We start from the raw sequence: 23121 nt of genomic DNA on the forward strand, positions 1-23121 counted from the left end.
TTCGGATACCCATGTGTGCACCACCAGGGGGAAGCAGGCGAGTTGCACTAATGGTACAGGGGATCCTGGCTCTTCTCCCTTCAGTGCCTCTTGCCAGGGCAGAAGAACCCCAGACAGATGGCATGGCTCAGGGATGCTGCCTAAGCTGGAGAACCTTGAAGAGCAGGGATTGCGTCCTGGCTCCCGCCTGTCCCAATGGGTGGGAGACAGTTGACCTGTACATAAAGCGACCCTTCCTCGTTTCCAGGTACCTGGTGGCCTGGTTCTATGTGGCTAGGCTAGGGTGGGAAGATTCTGTGGTCCTGTCTTGGTGGGATGGCAGTGGATCTGCCTACCTCCGCTTCTGTGGGAGCCGCTAACTCACCCGCCCGCTAAAGCAGTGGTGTGGGACTCCTGGGCATAGCATCTAAAAAGACTCTTTAAATCGGGGCAGATCTCCTCAGAGAAAACACAGGACAGAAGGAGGTAGAGATGTACACTTTGTGAAGTGCCTTTTGTAATAAACAGGTAGTGCTACTGTAGAACGACTGTACATAGTACAAAATCCAGTTTGTGAATTAAGCCCACGGTCGTTGGGCAAATAGTACTCAAACTATTCTGGTTACTTTTATGTCCCAACTGAGCACTTTTGTGGCAATCTTACCTCGAATCTATAATCCTTGTGGGTATGAGTCTGAGAACAATGATGTCTCCAGTTCACTCTAACGATTTGGCACCTTAGCCACCAATTTCTGTATACTACTCCGTTTCTGCTTACTCTAGAGCAGTTTCTAGAACTACTTTGTTCCAAAATGACTAAGACAAGCACCTCTGGTGACACACCATTGATCCCTATACTGATGAAAGATAATCGGAAGTTACAGAAGTATTAACATAGCCAGTAGCACTTTTGCTCTCGGAGACCCAACAAAGAGTTTGAGACTAGTCAACAGGGCCACAATTGATGCTGCTGACAGGAGCAATCCACCAGAAAATAAACCGTGGTGTTTTCTAAGACAACCATGCACAATTTTTTGAAACTCTACTGAACTTTTACAGGCTAAGAAAGTTCTGGCCTGGGATTAAACAGGCTCTGCAAGTCACATTAAGAATTCCACAAACAAACTCTAACTCCACATAGAGGGACATGTCTTATAACAGGAACTTGACCTTTCAAAGACACACTCCAAAGCCACTTCATGGCTTGTGTAGGGGACCACAATGTATTTTTTTTGTCATGCTTTGTGGGTGAAATTTGGCTCAAAACTAAAAGCATTACATCTCAACCCACCATCCCCCCAATATTGACAAGGATTAGAAGCCGAGTTTGAAAAGATTATCCACGTTTTCACTCCAGACCTTAGGTGGGCAGTTATTCAGTAGAATACAATAATAGCTATCTATTGCCTCCATGTCTGGGAAAGAAATGCCATGTGCTGCTCTTCCTCCCTATACACTTCATACCTGTTATAATAGTAATGTCTCTTATCCAGGGCCACTGGAATTATGCAAGTCTGTGTCTATTCCGTACAATTATGAATTTGCTGCATTTGACACATAATACACCTTCTGCTGCATAATCTGCAGATTTTAACAACAAAAAATGGTTTCTAGCTTCCAGTGCGTGCAAACAAGGCCCTTCGGAAAGGTTAACTTGTCATAAAGTTGCTTATTTATTTATTTCGTTTTTAAAACGGTACTAATAAGGTGAAAACATTGCCCAGACAGGATTAGCATGTGTAAAAATGACACATAATGAAGTAATACTAGCAAAACATTTGTCGAATTATACCACATAATGTGCTCTTTCTTGCCCCACAGTTTAGCCAAGTATGCCACATCATTTGGTGCTCCCTTGCCACATAATTCCAGTGACCCTGCCTATCTACTTGCACAAAGACAGTCGGCACATTTATCATCAGCCACTTCATACTAGTCAGCCAACACTGCCTAATGTTTCTTCTTTTCTTCTTTGCCAAAAAGTGTGGAGACATGTTACTGGTGTATGCCACACTTTCAACCACAGCCTTGACGCTGAGAAAGGAGTCTGTATAAAGTACCAGTTTAATGACTCTGCTTTGTCCTCTATCTGAGAGGAGCCCCTCACTCGGGTAAGGTTTGAGGAAGCAGAGACGATGTGCAGATTTTCCTGCATGAATACCCCTTGTTCTGCGCACTGATGGCATAACAAGAGTTAGTTAGGGTGCTAGAGAATATGTCCTTAGCGGATAAATTCACTTGTAGTTGTCGAGGTGGAAGTGACAACTCGTGGCTCTGCCTGGGGGAACTTCACAGCACTATCCAAAGTCACAAATCTTCTTCATACCTACATTTTATATTTAAGCGTTGTTATAATTTATCATAAGACAGTGCTAAAGACCATACCCTTCAGTCTAAATGTAACACCGGGGATCCTCACAAAGGAGCCATCTGCTGTGGCAGCCAATGTCAGAAAATGTATGTGTATGCATATCAAAATGATTTATTGTTTAAGAGCCAACACAACTTTTCCCACTTAGGACACCATTTATTCACTCATGTTATCATTACCCATGCAAGTTCTGGCTTGCAAACGCTCCAGGACAAGGTAACTGCATGACACTGTAGTACCAACTGCCTGTCTTACAAGTTCTAGATAAACATATCAAGGAGTGGTCTGTGAGAAGGACTAGTAGTTATCCAATCACTACTTTCTCCTTCCGTTTCTCCTTTGACCTAAGAGCCTCACATTGAGAGCAGCAGCTGGGAAATAAACCATACCTCGTCCACCACTTCTTGCTTTGCCGTGCTATATACCTCATTATACCAGGTGTACTGCTGCAAATGAGATCAGTTAAGATCATTAGGATAGGCTTTCAGATAACAAGGGCATGGTCCTTTTGATCTCTCACCGGCTCCATCTGTTCCTCACTGGTGGTCACCTGTTCCCAATCTTTGAGAAGGCAGTCAGTTTCTGCAATAGTGGGCTAGGAGTGGGCTAGTGAAAGTTCATGGGGTGAGCCCACTGTAGCATTGCTTCCATTAGTGCGTTACAGAATAAGAATGACTTGCATGACAATATCTACGTTGCATAGCATAAAGTCATCTTCTTGGCATGGAAGGCATTTATCCTTTTTGTCAAGGAAAAAGTGGTGTTATGGTGCACAGAGGAAACAGGACACCACGGTCTTAGATGGAGACTACCGGTGAGTTACACCTCCCTGGTATTTGCAGTCAAATTCCATCTCCTCAAATTAGTAGCATACCCAAAAACACTGCAGTAGAATTGCATACTGAGGAGGGACAACATTAACATGATGAGAGTTTTAGCACTTATCTTCACATTTTTCGCCACTAGGAAGTAAACCAACTATTAGTAAACATATTTTTTAGCCCTAGTGCCTGCAGCAGATCCTTGTGAGACCAACAAGATTCAACATGCTAGCAATGCACATTATTAATGTTTAAAAGGGTAAGGCTACCTGTGCAATACCTTAATGATTGATCAGAATTCCTATATGCTTTCCCTCTAAAACACTGTGAAAACCCATTTAAACTTTGAAAGCACCAGTTTGGCTGCATCAAATTTGGGCTGCATGTTCCCTTCTACTTCCTCTCAAAAAAATTCCTGTGCTTCTATTGCTCCTGGAAATAATTGCCACAGAAGGTGGTGCAGGTCAATAGTAAGGGTAAAAATGATTTTGCAGAATTAATTTACGTCCATTAGCAATTATCTAGCACAACGTAGAGGCCCTAGAAGTTGCTGTGAAGGCCGCCATAAGATCTCTATGCATGAGTGAAGGGCGGAGACCATTGCTGACTAATATCGAAAGAAATCCGCTCTCTTACTTGCTCATCTGCTACTTCCATGTTCTTCATGTTTTCCAGATGAATGACTATGTAAGAATCTCAGGAATATATTTCAAATGCCATTTATCCAACGCAGAAAGGAATTAATCAGGAGAATTGAAAATGTTATTTTAGTGGTCAGCTTTGTTAAATCAATCAATCAATCAGGGATTTGTAAAGCGCACTATTCCCCCGTGAGGGTCTTCCGGTGGGGGAACGTCTGAAGTTGAGCGGGAGTTCGTTCCAGGTCTCTTCCACCCGTTCTGGCTCTGAGTATGTGCAGGGTTTCGGCGAGGTCAGCAGAGCAGAGGTTTCTCTTGGGTGCGTGGAAGGATACTCTTTCGTTGAGGTATTGGGGTCCGGTGTTGTGGAGGGATTTGTAGGCGTGAGTGAGTAGCTTGAAGGTTACTCTCTTCTCAACGGGGAGCTAGCGGAGGTGTCGTAGGTGCTAGGTGATGTGTTCATGACGTGGGATGCCGAGGACAAGCCTGGCGGCGGTGTTCTGGATGGTCTGGAGTTTCCGGAGCAGGGATTTGTTGATTACAGCGTAGAGGGTGTTTCCGTAGTCCAGTCTGTTGGTTAGAGCACGTGGGTGGCGGTCTTTCTGGATTCGACGGGTATCCACTTGAAGGTCTTGCGAAGGATGCAGAGGGTGTTGTAGCACAAGGAGGAGACGGCGTTGATCTGTCAGGTCATGGTGAGGGAGGAGTAGAGTATGATGCCGAGGTTGCAGGCGTAGTCTGTAGGAGTAGGGGGGCTCTCGAGGACAGAGGGCCACCAGGTGTTGTTTTATTTATTTATTTATTTTTGTTTCTTGTATAGCGCAGGAATTCGACCCCCGAAGGGGTATCTCCGCGCTTGCGTTCTTACCACAAGCTGGTTAGCATAAACACAAACAGGCCGGAATGGTGGGACCTTACCAGGTCAGAAACAGATGGGTCTTTAGGCATTTCCTAAATGCAGTCAGATTGGGATTTAGCCTGAGGGTGAGGGGCAGAGAGTTCCAGAGGGTGGGGCCTTTATACGGTAAACCTCGGCCTCCCTGTCTCTCTTTTTTGATCCTAGGTATCTGAAGTAGGGCTTGATTTTTAGAGCGTAAGGAGCGGCCTGGTTTATAAGGTCTGAATATTTCAGATAGATATTTAGGACCAACGCCAAACAGGCATTTGTGAATAATACAACAGATCTTGAATTTCACCCTATGCTGAACAGGCAGCCAGTGTAACTTGCTTAATAGGGGGCGAGATGAAGACCTGGCTGGTACATTTAGAATTAATCTGGCTGCAGTGTTCTGGGCTACTTGTAGCCTGCCTAACTGTTCTTCATTAGCAGAAATAAGCAGCCCATTACAGTAATCTAACCTGCTGATTACTAATGCCTGCACTAAAGTTTTCCTATGACTGTCTGCTAAATATGGGAACACTCTCCTCAATAGTCCGATGACCCTCATACAGGATCCTGTTACCTGGGTGGCATGGTCCTTGAGTATCAATGATCGATCTAGCTTGACCCCCAAGTTTTTCACTGTCTCCTTTGGACAGGGAGCAGAGCCTAAATCTGGAGGCCACCACTCAGGTGACCAAAGGAGCGGGGCGTCTCCGAAAAGCATGACCTCCGTCTTGCCCACATTGCACTGTAGGCAATTGGAGGTCATCCAGTTGGATATGGCTCTCATTCCTGCGGCAAAGGAGCCAATTGTTCAATGCTGAGGGGGTGGGGCAGAGGACAAGGACTTCTGTCTTTGCCGAGTTGAGCTTCAGACAGCTGCTGATCACCCAGGAAGTGATGTCTTTCATTCCTTCCTGTAAGGGGAGTCTGCTGATGATGGGTTGCCTCGTGGGGGAGAGGATGAGCTGGGTGTTGTCGGCATAGGATACAATACTGAGCCCATGTTTTCTGACGAGGGCGACGAGGGGGGCCTTGTAAATGTTGAAGAGCATGGGGCTGAGCGACGATCCTTGGGGTACACCGCAGTTGATCTCTGTGGGTTCGGAGAGGGAAGGCAGGAGTCTGATTCTTTGGTTTTGGCCAGTGAGGAAAGAGCGGATCCAGTTGAGGGCAGTTCCCTATATGCCGGCGTCATGGAGTCTGGCAGTGAGAATGCAGTGGGAGATGGTGCCAAAGGCTGCAGAGAAGTCAAGTAAGATGAGGGCCGCCGTGTGGCCCTGGTCGAGGAGGGTGCGGATGTCATCTGTGGTGGCGAGGAGGGCGGTCTCGGTGCTGTGGTTGCTGCGGAATCAAGATTGGGAAGAGTCGAGGATGGAGTTGGCTTTGATGAAGCTCGTGAGTTGGCTGATGACGATCTTCTCTGTGACTTTAGCCGCGAAGGGGAGGAGAGAGATGGGTTTGTAGTTTTTGAGGTCCGTTGTGTCTGCGGAGCGCTTCTTGAGGAGGGGCTTGTACAATTCTCGCCCCTTTAAAATTAACAGTGCTGCAGTTCTCCCGACCTGGACAAGCCGGAAAACATGATCTTGTTGTGGAGTGCGTCTTCATGCAGTGTATAAAACTTTTTCAGATGTTTTCCGCCTTGGCCAGGTAGGAAGGACTGCACAACCGTGAATATTAAAGGGGCCGCACAGGTTCAGAAGTGTTGAAACCTCTCATGCGGGACAACTGGTCTTAATAAAATAAACTGCCTCTGGTTACCCGGAAACCCACTGGAGGCTATTTTGAATTTACAAAGAGTGTGTTACAGCGCAGAACTCGCTGAAGGGCAAGAATTGTACAAAGGACACTACAGGTCCCAGCCTGCACCAACAATGGAACTTACTAGAAAGGCCCACCAGAGGGCAATACATTTGAAGTAACATGAGTATCTTTTGTTTCTGCGCAGGTGTACCAACAGCCTGTAATCGAGGCAGCTATGAAACGCGTTAGGCAACTCACTATCTAGATACCAGTTTGCCTCCATGCAGTGGGTATATATCCTAATGAGCCCTAAGGCAGGCTGCTGCAGGCTAGTAGCCACATTGGCAAGTACAGAGTCACACACTGACAACTCAGCAGTGCTAACTTCTGAATGGGACTCCTATGTGGAGAAGTGTGGCTCACTGGTTAGAGCGGCAGACTCTGAAGCAGAGATCAGGCCCAGGACCAGGGTTCAAGTCCCGACGCGGCAGGGTCTTGGGATCAATGTCCGCAGACTCGATAATTCTCGCCTCGGTGCCTACTCTAATCATGGGTCCCACGCTGCAACTCTGGGCAATAGCTTGCTTAATCTCCACAACGGCCCCTACAACACTGGGATGCCTGGCTTCACCTTGGGGGTGCCCAGGAGGGGCATCTTACAGGGAGAGCCAGGAAAGGTTCCACAGCGTTATACAGCGCCGGGACGCCCCGTTGGGGCAGCTGTGCGCTTTACAAAATACACTACATTTACATTTACATGTACGGTACTTCAAGATATCAAAATAATCATTGCACTAAACTCAGCGTATTACCCAGATCGCAGATTACGTCTTTACTGGAGAAGAGACCAAAGAAGGTCAGAACGCTGTTCCCTGGATCAAGCAAAAGAGAGGCTGCACCAAAGATTGGATTGCACCTGCTGCACATTGGGCTAGCAAAGGCAGGACTGTGCCTGTGGGGTCCCGCTCGAGAAAAAGACGCCCAACCCCCTGACTGTGAAGTTGATTTCAAGAGTCAGCTGGCTAACTCCCTGTTACAGCCACATGTCCATAAAAGCTGAAAAAGCCTGTCTTGGCGAGTTTGTCGACAAAAATGCCTGCTCGCTACTAACCACTGAATTGCAGACTGAGAGACCAAGTTCCAATCCTCAAAAGCTGGACCCAAATCTACTGGGTGAGTCATCGGAGTACAGTTTGGTTGCCCCACAAGGAAGTTATACTGGTTTAACTGTAACCGGAGTCTAACAGACCACGGACAACTGGTTTTTAGTTGGGCTTCAAACGGACTTTGAGGGACCATTGTGGTCACCGTCCCCCTACAGTGTTCGTGGATCAAGGGGTTGCCCCAGGCAGACACCCAACACTAAGCTCAATGCCCTCAAATCCTTGAGCATCTTTAGCATCCTGCCTCTCCTGTATCAGGACCACTCCATTGATTCCTATGGCAGTTCAACAATAGACCCTTGAACTGGACAGGAGACCGCTTTAACCTTGAGGTAACTGTTCAACTGGACCTTATTGGTCCCTATAACTGGCTTCCTGCTATAGTTGTTCTCCCCACCAGTGCATCTCTACATATCATTTTGCCAGAAGTAGTAGCAACGCCGCTAGCCGGCAGTATTTTCTCGGGACAGTCTCCACATAGCCCAATAAGCAGACAACAGGATCTGGCAGGTTTGGTGCCTCTATAATATCCCACAGTGTGACGCATACCTCAGACCAGAAATTTGCTACTTTAGGACAGGTCCAAGCTAGATGTAGGAAAGTGTCGTCTGAGCTGTGGCACCGCGCACAATGCGGGTCATCCATCAACCCGATGTTATGTAGCTGTGTTGGTGCTCTAGAAGTCCTATGTAAATAGTTGAAGTGTATCAGACATAGTCTGTGGTTGGGTGATAGCTGGTCAATTTGGACACAACAGTAAATTCCTTTGTGATTCCGTTATCTCTGTTCGCAAGTCCTCTACCCAAGCCATCCTAGCCTTCGTGGTGTCAGTGGTAGAGACGGACTGTGTTAGCGTGTAGAGGCGCGTTATAAGTTTACACGGTGAGGCACTTGCGTACATGTATTCCAGCGCCTTAAAAGAGGAGGGAGGGCCTTGGAAGGACTCATGTCTTGTGAAGCAAGCGGAGCGGATTTGATAATATAATAATATTTCCGAGGGTGACTGCATTTCTGAGTCGGAGTTTGGCAGGCTGGGGATGAAGTCGCCATCACAATACAAATCAGCGAATACTTTGACACCGTGTACGTTTGCGCGTCTGGCCGCTCCTTTATCCTGCAGGGGAGGGAATATAGGGTTAGCTAATAAAGGAGCAGTATGCGCATATGTTGTTGGAAGGCCAGCTCGTCTGTGGAAGCCGTTCAATGCACTTCTGGAACACCGCAGTTTTTAGTGACCACAATGACACTGATCATGCTCTATCGCCAGATGTGGCTGAAAAAGGGCTGGATGCAGCCAGTGGTGTATAAATTGTGCCTGAGCACACAGCGCGTATAGATGCATATCCGGAGCATCCAGCCCTCCGTGACTGGCAGTGCAAGCTCTTCATATGACACTCTGGCTGTTGCCCTGCCCATGTGAGTGTGATCAGATTGACCTCAAACGTTGAAAAAATTATGTAGTGAGCGGGAGAGGAATATTCACACAGAGGTACAAGAACTTTGGAAGTACCACCATTTTTGTAACTGTTATGCGGCCAGGGAGTGAGAGAGGCAGTTTGATCCAAAGTGGGATGCGGGTCTTCAACAACTGCATGGCGCGCCCATAATTCGCTCTCCATAGGTTGTCTGGGTCTTTACTCAGCCAAATGCCTAGGTATTTGACTGGTTCATACTCCTATTTCAGCTAGTATTTGCCTTCATGGGGCACAGCTGAGTCCGTCAGTGGGCATAAAATCGACTTGGACCAATTTATCTAGATCCCAGAGAATTCACCATATCGGATCACCTCTCGTATTACTGGTTCTAAATTTGTGTCCGGGTTTTTAACGTAGAGCACCACATCACAGCATACATGGAAACAATTAGGCCGTGAGTGGTGAAGCCAATACCTTGTTCTGCGTGCTGCTGTCTTAGCCTAGCCACAAGTGGCTCCATCGCTATTGCGAATGGAATCGGAGAGAGGGGGCAGCCCTGTTGAGTGCCACGGGTAATGCTTATGGGCTCTGAGATGCCTCCATTTATTCTGATGTGCCATAGGCAGAGTGTACAAGAGTTGAATTTTCAGGATGAAATTGTGGCTCAGACCCAGCCGTCGTGGCAGAGGAAAGAGAAAATGACAATCTAATATGTCGAAAGCTTTAATGACGTCCAGTAGGGCGGCCACCGCCGGGAGATCTGGGTGTATGTGGTGCATGATAACGAAAATAGTATGGAAATTGTAAGAAGTCTTTCGACCGGGGATTAAGCCCAATTGATCCGGCCGTACAATCAATGGCAGGAGGGGCAGCAAGCGGTTTGCCAAGGCTCGCATATATTTTATTATCTACGTTTATTAAGGAAAGTGGGTGATATGAGTCGCAAAGGTCTGAGGGTTTGTCTGGTTTAAGAATGGTCACTATTATTGCCTCTCTTAACAAGGGGGGGGGGGGAGTTTCCCCAATGTTAATGATTCATCATATATTAGATGTGGGATTAGAATAGGGGCATATTCTTTGTAAAAGGTTGGTGTTAGCCCATCGAGGCCCGGGGCTTTGTCAGCCAGCATTGGTAGTGATTACCTGCGCTCTCTTCCGGTGTGATCGGCGATTCTAAATACTCTATGTGACTTTGGTAGAGCTATAGAAGCTGGATGGGGTCAAAAAAGTCACACAGTGTCTCCGGTTCTCTATCTAGGCCGGTCGTGTATAACCTAGCATAGAGGTTGACATTACTTCCGATGGTTGTGATGGCAAAAAGATTAGCTGGGTATCGGCATCTCTTAATTCCGACACATATGTGGTGGCATGGGACTTGCGTAGTAAGTCGGCTAATGTCTTACCAGGACGGTCTCCCTTCCCATATTTACAATCCCTTCTCTCTTTACGGACATAGTGAGTTTCTCACGCTGCCTCTTCTTTAAGGTATGAGAGTTTCTCTCTGATGGCCGTTAGTATGGCAGGGTAGGGCCCAGTAAAAGTCCCCCTCTAATACCTGAATTCCCTCTTCAAGTTTACCTAGTGTGCCACGTAGCGCCTGCAAAACCCTGGCCTGCCTCTCAATGCAGGTTCTGCAGATCACCACTTTAAACGCCGCCCACAGCATGGAGGGCGAATCGACTGTCCCAACGTTGTGTGCAAAATACTCTGTGATCACTGCGTGGATCTCCTCTCTGAAGGCAGCATCCCGTTAAGCGTTTGGAGGGAGTCGCCACTCAAAAACTCAGGGAACAGTCTGGGGGACCTGCAGCATTAGGAGTACTGGGGATGATAGGGGAGCATGTTTGAGAGGTGCGCAGAGCTAGTTGTTCAGGCAAACGAATCCTTTGAAACAATCCAGAAGTCTAACCGTGACCATGTGTTGTGGTACGAGGAGAGGCACATGCCTTCTCGTGTGTTCGTGTGAGTATGTCGCAATAAGCCTGTGAGTTGATTGTCTGTGACCAATGTATTTAGCACTCTGACATAGCGCAAATGTTGTTCGCGTATCCCAGAGCGATCTACCGTCTCCTCTAGGGCCACGTTGAAATCCCCGCCATTTAAAAATCATTTATGACCCCAGGTTGGACAGTCACCTCCAAATGTTCCTGTGCTTAGTAATGAAAATGTATGGACCCAGGAGTGGCATAAGATATTTAGAGGGAGAAAATAACTCTGGGTGATCCAAAAGTTCCGAACAAAAAGCCTGATATAGAGTTTGGCAGATCAGAAACTCTGTCACACATGCAATGGAGTGCCTTGTCTGCCAAACCCTCGGTCTCCCCGGCTCATTTAGAGATCAGCGATGAGCGGACCTTAAGGTTTCCATTGACAGAGCCCCCGTTGGCTCTGTTGACTGAAAACACCCTCCAATAGTCTGATGAAGTAGGGGTTGTCAGAGGAAGGATGTTACGCCACTCACCCTATTTTGGAAACGTTTGGCAGTAGGAACAGGGAGTGCCCAGTGTGAAGTCTTTTTTTGATGTCCATCACCACCAGGAAAAGCCTGGCAGTGAAGAACACAAAAAATGAATACTGCTGACTGCTCTCACCACACACCCTGGGAGAAACTCCTGTGGTATGGAAATCATTCGTTTTTTATTTTTCAGAAAAGAATCCTGCTTTGGGACAGGTTTGGTGAACGGCTATCAAAACCGATGGCAGATGTCCCATAAAATCTTTCATTTAATGTACAGAGATGATCGCTGGCCCAGAAGTCATCTAAATTGGACAGATGATAGTCCGTGAGGATGGCAAAGGTAACATTCGAAACTGGTCCCAGGATGCTTGTTTCCGGTCCAGGGAAGACATGGCTTGGCAGTTTAGACTGGACTGTTCCCATGAGGCACAGGGACTGATTTGCATATAACTGTGTTTGAACAGTAGTGGTTTAGTGAGTGAAAGAACGGTGATGGGTTCAACCCAGATCTGTGACTGGGTGTGAGTGTCTGAAAAGTTTCAGTACTCCTACCATCATCTCCTTCTGTTTGCTTTGTTCGCCCTAAGTTGGCAGGGTATGCCCAAACGTGGGTCCCTTGCTCACTTTGCCACTGGTTCAAGCTAGCCTGTCTGATGAGGGCTGTTAGCCCGAAACCAGTCCCAGGATGCTTGTTTCCGGTCCAGGGAAGACATTGCTTGGCAGTTCGGGCTGGAACCTTCCCATGAGGCACAGGGTCAAGATGGATTTGCATATAGCTGTGTCTTAACTGGGGTCGCGAAGTGAGCTAAAGAACGATGATGGATTTTACCCAGATCTGTGACTGTGGGTTAGTGTCTGAAAAGTTTCAAGGCTCCGTCCATCATCTCCTTGTGTTTGCTTTGTTCGTCCTAATTTGGCAGGGTATGCCCAGACGTGGGTCCCTTGCTCACTTTGTCACTGGTTCAAGCTAGCCTGGCTGATGAGGGCTGTTAGCCCGAAACCGGTACCAGTATGCTTTTTTCCCGTCCAGGCAAGACATGGCTTGGCAGTTCGGGCTGGACGGTTCCCATGAGGCACAGGGTCAAGGCTGATATGCATATAGCTGTGTCTGAACTGGGGTAGCGAAGTGAGCTACAGAACGATGATGGATTCGACCCAGATCTGTGACTGGGGGTGAGTGTCTGAAAAGTTTTAGCGCTCCGTCCATTATCTCCTTCTGTGTGCGCAACCTCCTCTGCCATCCTGAAAGACGGGGTACCATCCGTCAAATCATAAATCTGGCACAGTGTTTTAGGACTTTGAGGCAGAGCTCACTGGCTTAAATCTAGGCTTCAAGGGACGTTAAGTGTCACTAATTTGAAAGATTGCATTAAAACCATCTCCCAGCAAACCTGCATAGAGATAAGCTTTATCAACACCGGGACCTCACAGTATATTCCCAAAATGTTGCATGGAGATCCTAAATATGCTGGGGAGACTCGAGCTTTGAAGGACTCCGTATGTTATTGGGCAGAGGAGAGGAGGCTCCGAATTTCTGATGGAAAACTGAACGCATTATCCACTGAAAACTTCAATGTTGGGTTCAAAAGAAAAAAAGCAAAATTGTAGGTATTTATCACTTAATGTAAGCATTAAACTGTATATCTTGGCATTTCCAATAGTACAGTGGCATTGTAATACAACAAACCTGGATAATAGTTAGATTGCTATTGTCACTCCGAACGGACAATACAAAGTTAATACATACTGTTTTTATACAGGGAGAAAACTATTGACAAATTGGAAAATCCTTGAGAAGATAATATAAAATACTGCAGATTTAAATCAACCCACAAAACCCAATTATTCTTCTGTGAATGGTGTTGGACTCCCCACTGCTCATTAGGTCGAAGAGTTGTTTATCTTCTTTCATCACGTGTAGCTACTTTCTGACACCCAAAAACTATGATAAGAGATTACTTTAGAGAAAGTCTTGCACTAGGAGTAATGGAGTCACCATAGGGTAACTTCTGAATAGACTAGTCAGTGGTTAACAACAGTATACAAATGTCGAAGATCAAATGCAACTGTATCATCTATCCATAACGGATCAGCCTTGGTCACCATGTGAGTTGAAGTCTTACAATTTCCAATGCAAATGGCAATACGAGTAGAATAGATAAAAGTGCTAAAACAATTTTGATGGAAGCAGAGCCAACCCATGCTAGCAAAACATGATAAATGGCAAATTATAGAGGTACAAGCTTACCTCACGCGGAGACATGATATGTAAACAAGGTGATGCTTGCAAGTCTTCTGGGCAGCTCACTGTATTAGTTGGGCTTTCACCTAAATGGAGAAATATAATTTTTGAATATGAAGCTTTAAACGGACAATCATTTTCAGAATAACTATGCTATGATATATGTAGAAGTAGTTATGCACACTTCTTACTCTAAGCCAACAACTGTTGACATTGTTTTTATGTTACACTTTTTCTAAATATTCTAGTTACTAGAAAACCAGTGGAGTTCAGTGCAAATGGGGTATACACTATCTTGTGATAAGGTTAATTTGAGGGGACAAATTTCGGTCACCTAAACATATTATCATTATCTATGGTTAAAAGGCAACGAATGTACGCAGCAACTACTGTTACCACACTGAAATATCTTATGCTCCCTGTGCAAGAATGTGGCAGAGAGCGACTAATAGTGCATTAGCCTTAAACGTCATAAGCAGAAATTGGCTCAGCCATTTAGCATGAATGCAATGCCTCCAATAACCTCCCTTTTTAAGTTAAGTGAAAATGAGAAGCAGGCATATGAAGCAGACAGACGGCTGGCCTGCTTGCATTAAAGAAGATGAGTCTACTGGATAATTGTCCAGAGTTAACTGTGCTTCCCCTCATCATCTTCCTTCAGCCCAGCTCTAAAAGTTTGGAGGGGGAGCTGATAATAGTTAACATCATCGGTAGAGGACAACCCATTACCGTCCCGAACACACAGCAGATAGCACCATGGCCTAAGTGTTTACCTGCATTCTAACCTTTACTGTACTGCACAACAGTGTGAGGTAAAGACATGAAGCAGCCCATTGGTAAAAGGAAGTGATGCTATTAGGTGAGTGCTAATGGCTCTTGGCTGTTCTTCCATCTAAGTGTGCACTATTGGGCCAAGCACATAATAATGAAGTGACTAAAAAACATCTATTAGCAAGGAACAATAACTCCTAGCTGCATTCCGTTTGATGAGTTATGTTCTGTTTTCAGAATCCTTTGAAATGAGTGCATTTGCCCTATAAAGACAAACGGCCTTATATAAGGAAAACGAAGTAGAAGAAGGAAGTAGGCATGGCCAGCAAAATACCAGCTCGCAGGTAAAATATGAGAGGGCTCCTCAGCCCCATCCGCGATCCTATGACAAGCCAACAAATGATGGCCTCATCTGCTTACTTCAAAATTAGAAGAGGTTAAGCAGGCTTATCAACAACTTATGGTATATGTTCAGAGAAGTCCAAGCAAACATATAAACAACATCTTACAGCATACTTGTATCCAGAAGAGCCTACAGCAGAAACGCCTGTGTGATGATGGATGAACGTTCTTCTGCACTGGACCCAACCACAACTTTTCTAATAGCAGTTCTTAAGGACTCTCGGTCAGCACTAGAACTACAACAGACCGTTTGCCACAGTAGATACATCTCATTACTTTAGATCTTAGGTAAGTCATAAAAAGATCTAAATTTAGGGAGGATGGAGCTGATACCATCACAATCAATATGGCAACATGTGGTCTACAGTTAGGGTGCATCTGCAGAATTGCTCCTGAAAAGTGGATCTTGAAGAGTCCATACCCAAAGCTCTGTCAAAATGATTCTCCATTTGGAATAAGAACAGTGTTCTGGCACGTATACTGAAACCAGGTGCACCCCTGTTGGATATGATCGCTTGCTCTTTGAAATTCCAAAATACAGCAGCAATACTTCAGCACACACAAAAAAAACAAAGCAGCCCAGTGGGAGAGTGGTATGAGGTTTCTGGAGCACACACAATGTGAACAATTGTAGAGGAAAGTGTATAAGTCAGTGAAATGCAGACTACTTTTACTGTTAAAAAGGGGAAACTGAGAAGTATCAAAGAATGGATATTTGCACCTCAAGTCCTCTGCTTGGTTGTTACATTGTTACTCACTTGTTCTAACTTACAGGTGCGAGGGATGACATTGCGGATGTATATTAAATAGAACACGTCCATACGGTGCCATGCTGATGATGGTGGGGTTTAAGGATGTAAGTAACTACCGTGGTCATATGGAACCAGGCTGTAGAAGACCAATAGTAACCCCCTGTGACTAGGTGATGCCAGCATTTGACACTCTCCTTCAGTGGTTACAGCCTGCAGTTGTCATGACATAGGTAGTTGCAGCTTGCACTGGAGTAGAAATGCTTGCTTTTGCCTTTACTTCTGTGATTGGTACTGTTCTCTGAAATACAGAGCTAGTGGTTCACATGGGGAGGGACAGTATGTTTCCTATCCATGATGAGGATCCTTACTACATACATGACCAATGCATGGCGGGATATGTGAAGCTTTTGAAAGGAATGGAATGGACTCAATAGTGATGCAAAGGGGCACAGGCTACTTTTTTTTTAAGATGTGGGAATTGGGACTACTTTGCTATAGGAAACACAGTTGAGCGTTGAATATCCTGCAGCATGACAAACTACCAAAAAAGCAGGAGGGCTTGTGTTCTTTCTCATACTCTAAATTCTCCAGGGGAGGGAGGGAGGGAGGGAGGGAGGGAGGGAGGGCCCGTCCATCCATCCATCCATCCATCCATCCATCCATCCATCCATCCATCCATCCATCTATCCATCCATCCCCCCCGATGGATGGATGGATGGATGGATGGATGGATGGATGGATGGATGGATGGATGGATGGATGGGGATGGATGGATGGATGGACTGGGGCTATCCGCTCAGCCCTAGACCAAGGCAAGAAGGGCGTCCTGATTTTATTAGACCTATCGGCGGCCTTCGACACGGTCTCACATGCCATCCTATTAGACCGGCTAATAACATCTGGTGTCACAGGGACAGTGCTTGAGTGGATAAGAAACTTTTTAAGTGACAGGAGGCAAGTGGTGACCCTGGGAGAATTCTGCTCCAGTGAAAAAGCGCTGTTGACGGGAGTCCCGCAGGGTTCGAGCCTGAGCCCGACCCTGTTTAATGTTTATACTGCACCCCTGATAAAATTGATTTCGTCATTTGGCATAGACGCTATAGCCTATGCCGATGACACACAACTTATCCTGGTAATGGATAAGGATAACCAAGCCTGGGAGGAAAATCTCAAAGGTTGCCTAACGGCCACCTTTGAATGGATGCGTCTAAACCATCTGAAATGCAACACAGGCAAAACAGAGATCATGCCTATAGGCCCAAATAATGAGTTCATCCCACGATTATGGTGGCCAGAAAAAGCTGAAATACCACCTCATACAACCAACTTGGCCCGTAATCTGGGGGTGCATTTTGACTCTGACCTGTCTTTTAGACAACAAGCGGCTAGAGTGGCAGGCATGTGCTTTGGGGTAATAAAGGGACTGAGAAAGTTCTTTGATCTTCTGCCCCTTGAAGCAAGGAAAACAGTTACGGTTGCACTAGTAACATCACGCATCGATTACTGCAATAGCCTCTACGCTGGTACAAATAAAGCTGTCACACACAAACTTCAGATGGTGCAACATGCAGCTGCGAGGTTGGTTTTAAAATGACCGAAAAGATCATCTGCAACCAAAGCCCTTAAGGCATTACACTGGCTGCCTATTACAAAAAGGGTCTTGTTCAAAGTACTCTTAATTACTTTTAGAGCTGTTCACAACTTAGGCCCATCCTACCTGAGGAAAAAATTCAGTAGATACTGCCCAGCCAGAGCACTGCGTTCTTCAACGGCCAACCTGCTTACCGTCCCAAGTTTCAGACTCAAAACTCGAGGGGGTAAATCCCTGGTGGTACTGGGAGCAAAAGCATGGAATACTCTTCCCCCCCAGTTGAGATTACTGGACAAAGAAATAGATTTCCGTAAACATCTAAAAACCTGGATCTTTAATCTACAAGATATGACTGCCAGAAGCCTAGTGTAATTCGGGTCTCGGTCAAGTAAGCATAGAAACTACCTAACACCTGGTGGTTCTTTCAGGGCGCCTAGATGCTCCTTGGAGCGATTGCCGCGCGTTATAAATTGGCACTTACATTACATTACATTACATTACATTACGGGCCCTGGTCAAAGTCTCAACTGTTGTGAAAAAGCAGCAGGGGTGTTATATACTGCTATGTAGGACCTTTGACGGGCAGGATTTACGCCTCCTAAATATATGTCCATCACATTAATGATGTGCCCTTCTTCCTAAGGTCACTGGAGGTCATGTCGCAATTGCTGGACATTCGATGAGTTGAGCTGGATAATATAGTAGTGCAATTATCAGGTGTGTTAGATAGGTCACTAATTATGCTAGGCCCTGCATAGAGACTTATTCATCAAATTACCATATTTTTTCATTGTCTTGGTCCTGATGGTGTATTGAGGGAGCAATACATAAAGGTGATAGACGAAATGCTGAATATTGCCGTACATTCACCCCCCGTTTAGAAATCTGGGCCTGAATCCATCATTTTTTGCTCAGCATGCCATTCCATTTTGAACCCAGCTTTATATGAAAATCAGTCTTGAACCTGCTTCCCATGGGAACAGCCCAACCGAAACCGCCATGCCAAGTGCTCCCTGGACCAGAAACAAGCATCCTCGAACTGATTTCGGGGTATTACGCCCCTTTAGCTAGGTTAGCTCGAAACCAATAGCATAATGAGCACGACAGATTTAACCCAGATCTGTGACTGGGAGTGAATGTTTGACTATGTTCAGCATTCGATCCATCATCTTTTTGTGTTGCTACTGTTTCCTTAAGTGGGAAGAGTAAGCCCAGACGTGGGTCCTTGGCTCGCTTTGCTACTAGATTCAAGCTAGCCTGGCTGATGAGAGGTGATACCCCAAAACCGGTCCAAGGATGCTTGTTTTCCGGTCCAGGAAGGACCTGGCCAGAAAGGTCGGGCTGGACTGTTCCCATGGTGAGCAGGGTCAAGGCTGATTTGCATATGGCTGGGTCCAAACTGGGATCAAATGTCTTTTCTGCATCAACTAAGATAATTGCCATAGACGTCTTCCTTACCTCAGCTATATCAAATAGAGTATTTAACCACCTAATGTGATCCATCTAACTACAATGTGTAACAAAGCCATGCTGCCACAGGAGATTAATTTGGCAATGACCGCACTCAAACAAATCGCAAGAATCTTGGAATACATTTTAGCATCACTATCAATAAGCCAGATCAGCCAGTATGAGATGGTATTCAATGAATGGTACCCTTTTTTCAGAGAAAAAATAATATCAGTGGCTGTCCAAGAGGCTGGGGGAGGAAGTCCCCAGTATGCTTCTAAAAAAGTTACATGCGGGACTACTGGTAAGATGGAGGGGGCAGATCTGCTGTACAAAACTCAGAAAGGCAGTAGCTAGGCACCTAGCAACATGTCATAGCAGTTTCAGCTTATTCCACTTCCAACAAGTCTGTCACCCAACCTTACATCCCAGCACTTTCTTATTTTTCCCTTTTGGTCCCTCTTTTCCCTGAACCTCTTCTCCATTCTTCCCTTTTTATTTCACCTCCCTCCTAGGCACCTTATCAAAAGCGTTCTTCTCTCACCTGCATTCATTACTCTTCTGAAGGAAATGATGCAAGTGTTGTGGGGAAACATAAAATAAAGAAAAATACAAGACTCCTCTTGGCAAGGCAAATTCTGGTTTATTGTTGTGGCAGGGAGATAAGCTATCTCTAAACAGGTAAACAGCAGGTCTAAATTTGCTGCTTCACAGGCAGCCACTTACAAAGCAACATGAACAATATTTCTTACAAGAGGTCAAATAATAGGCTACTCAGCAGATACATATTTGTTTCAAAAAACATCACGTCACTTTTGTCCCTAAACTTTTAACCTATTTCCTACACATTCTTTATTGTATTTCTAACAATGCTTAACAAACCATTTAAATTCTTCTTTTGTATGTGTATGTGTGCTTCATTGCTCTGCTCAAAAGTTATCTTCTCAGATTATGTGTACTTTTGGCTAATTCAGTCTTCTGCTCCTATTCTTCAATCACGTTCTTAATTACTAGGACAACAGAATACGTGCTTGTGTGCAGAGACCATAAATTCCTTCTGGCTTACAAACATGGGTTTTCCTTTAATTAAGAATCTACCCAACACAAGCGCCCTGCGTATTTCACCTCAGTGGTACTGGCTCCTCTGCTTCGTATCTTTGTGTCTGAGCCTGTTATTGTAAGGTAATCAGCTCCAGGAGTCGAGGTAAGTTGAGATTGATAAGTTTATTAATTCATAGGGAGAGAAGTACAGGTCTTCCTGCCTCAGCAACCGCCCCGTCGGAATGGTAAGAATCTGGAATCAGGTTGATGTCATACATGATTCCAGATTCTATACTCTCTAACGCGAGGCAGAAGTAAAGGCAAGTATAACATATCTTCTTTTCTTAGGGAACAAAGAGAAACAGTCAGGGAAAGAAAAACAAAACACAATAATGCTGAACGAGTGAATAAAAATAACTGCATTGAAAAACATGTTAAACATAAAAGCATTGAATAAAATGACACAGGAATATGCAGAATTAAAATAACACTCTACAATTAAATCATGTAGAAACTGGAGAAAAAAACTAATACAAAAAGACTAATACATGACAAAATCATAATACTTCTTGGGAACACTGCGCTGTCTTGTAGAGTGTATATCTTCTTGCACAGATCTATTCACTTGCACAATCTTGCTCGGAATGGTCTTGGAATTAACAACAACCTTGGAACAAGAAACGTCTTTACTAGGAACCAACTCCTTAGAAGCAGCAACACCACTACCTCCCTTCGAATACAAAGCAATTCTTCTGAAATTCCAATTTTGACCATTCTCCAAAACAACATGCCACTTATGCACTTCTTTGACTTTAAGAGGTTCCGAAAACTTGTTTACTCCAAATTCCTTTCTACCCAATTTAATCTTGACATAGTCACCAACATCAACTCTACCAACCTTACCCTTGAAACTACTACAAGAATTTCCAGAACCAGTACTAAAATTGTTAATATCTTGAAATCTTTCTTCAAACAACCACTGAGGGACCATCTTAGTTTTGGGAAACCTACCACGCATGCGTTCAAAAGGAACTTCATTAGTGACACTATGAACAGTGGTATTATAAGACCAAACAGCCTCTTCCACAGCACTGCGAACATCACGTTGACTCTGCACCGCCAATTGAATAACGCCCTTGACCAACCTATTCATGCGCTCCACAATACCGTTACCTTGCGTATTGTATAATGATGTACACGTATGCTTGATACCGTGATTAGATAAAAACATCTGCATAGAAGAAGTTAACTGAGTACCATTGTCTGTTAACAAGGTACCAGGAAAACTTTCTTTCATAAAAATGGATTTGAGCTGTCCAATAACACTTTCAGTAGTTATATTTTTCATGAACTCGACACACATCCATTGTGAACACACATCCACCAAAACCATTGCAAAACGACATTCACCAGACAAGTAGTCCATAGGACCAATAAAATCCAAACAAACTTTGCCCCAAGGCAAATCCTCATCACAAGCAATTGAGCCTAAAGGACGCAAATCGATTTTTAATCTCTTCTCACTCTCCTTGCACAATGAACAGTTCTCAACCAATCTCTTAACATCATCTAAACCAGGCCACCAGAAATTGGGCTTCAGACGTTTGCCAGTCATACTCTGACCAAGGTGACCTTCGTGTGCCAAAATAAAAAGTCTTTTTTTAAGTGAATGTGGAGGTATAAATCGTTCACCTCTCAACACAAAATCATCAGAACTACCTAAACTAAGTTCTTCTTGTAACTTCACAAAACTACGTAAAGAAGACTTCACATCACCTTCCCGTTTCCAACCGAGACGAATAGCACTAATCAATTCACCAAAGTCAGGGTCAGCCAAAACAGCTTGATGCCACTCATCTTTAGAAATAGAATTAAAACAATTTGAACACGCATCACCAAAGCCAGCAACCAAGCAACCAGTCTCATCATCAAAATCAACGCACTCTTCAGATTCAATAGGTAGGCGAGACAAGCAATCTGCTTGGACATTTTTCCAGCCAGAGATATGTTGCAATGAAAAATCATACTCTTGTAATTTTGCAGCAAATCTCATCAGACGAGGAGAACCGTTATTAGCACCACCAGGTGACAGAATCCTAATAAGCGGTTTATGATCTGTTCTTACAGAAAAATGCGTGCTCCACACATACGTGCGAAAGTGAGAGACTCCCCAAACAGCAGCTAACGCTTCACGCTCTATCACTGCATAATTGCGTTAATAATAATAATAATAATGACATTTGTAGAGCGCATGGAAAAATACGCCATCTCGGCGTGTCCCCGCGCTAAAAAAGAGAGGCATAAACTCATAAGGGGGGGGAGTGGACAGAGCGAGGCAAAAAGGGCAGTGGTGGGCTATAAGGAAAAAAGAAAAGTTTTAAGTTTTCGTCGGAAAATATTTTCTGAAGGCTCTAGGCGGAGATGGATTGGAAGTTTGTTCCATGCTGTGGCTGCCGTCACTCTGAAGGACCGGCCTCCCATTTTTTCTCTCCTGTAGCGGTGGGTCACAAGGGTGCCCGTATCGCTAGATCTTAGTGATCTGCGTGGTTCGTATCTGGTAACCAGACCTGACAGATATCCGGGGGCTTTGTTCCAGATAATCTGATGGCATATGAGGAGTGCTTTGTATTTTATTCTTTTTTTCACTGGGAGCCAGTGGAGGGCATCCAGGGTGGCTTTAGAGTTAGCCCTTCGTGGGAGTCTAAGCACTAGGCGAGCTGCAGCATTTTGCAGTACCTGCAGTCGTCCTATGCTTTTACTAGAAGCTCCCAAGAGCAGGACATTCCCGTAATCGAGGCGTGAAGTGATTAGTGCCTGGGTCATAGTGCGCCTGGCCTCTAAAGGAAGGAGATCTAAGGTTTTATTGAGAGTTTTTAGGACTCCAAAGCACTTGCCTACTAGACGGTTGATGTGTGTCTCATAGGAGAGTGTGGGATCCATCCATATCCCTAAGTTTTTTGCTTCAGTGCATGGTGTTGGCATGTCGCCTAGGCAGTTTGGCCACCAATCGCATGTCCAGTGTCTTTGATCACCGCCTACCACCAAGACTTCCGTCTTGGATCCGTTCAATTTAAGGCAGTGCGTATCCATCCAAGTGGCCAGTGCTTGCATACAGGCTCTGAAATTGTTAGCCTCAGCAGCCGGAGTTTGAGTGAGGGTGAGTAGGAGCTGAGTATCGTCGGCGTAGGATACAATCTCTACGCCGAACGATTGAACCAACTCCGCCAGGGGTGCCATGTATAGATTAAAAAGGGTAGGACTTAGAGCAGAGCCCTGTGGTACTCCCTGTTGCAATACCCACTCCTCAGACCGAAATGAGCCCCGTTGAACCTGAAAGCTTCTGCCTGTTAGAAACGATTTCAGCCAACCGAGTGCTCTATCGGTCACACCTCCTCTGTTCAG

General features: G+C 45.2%; 1 protein-coding gene across 1 annotated transcript in view; it reads right to left on the minus strand.

Moving 5' to 3' along the window:
• The window catches only part of LOC147667214 (5'-3' DNA helicase ZGRF1-like), a gene marked incomplete at its 3' end in the record, with an annotated part of 340063 nt that overhangs the window by 167916 nt on the left and 149026 nt on the right, over nt 1-23121 (minus strand). The window contains exon 7 of the mRNA XM_086948844.1: nt 13720-13799. Within this exon, the coding sequence (XP_086804970.1) occupies nt 13720-13799 (80 nt within the window). The remainder of the gene's footprint in view (nt 1-13719; nt 13800-23121) is intronic.

This window comes from Lissotriton vulgaris, unplaced genomic scaffold, assembly GCF_964263255.1.
Source record: "Lissotriton vulgaris unplaced genomic scaffold, aLisVul1.2 SCAFFOLD_1138, whole genome shotgun sequence".
In the NCBI taxonomy this organism is placed as follows: Eukaryota; Metazoa; Chordata; class Amphibia; order Caudata; family Salamandridae; genus Lissotriton; species Lissotriton vulgaris.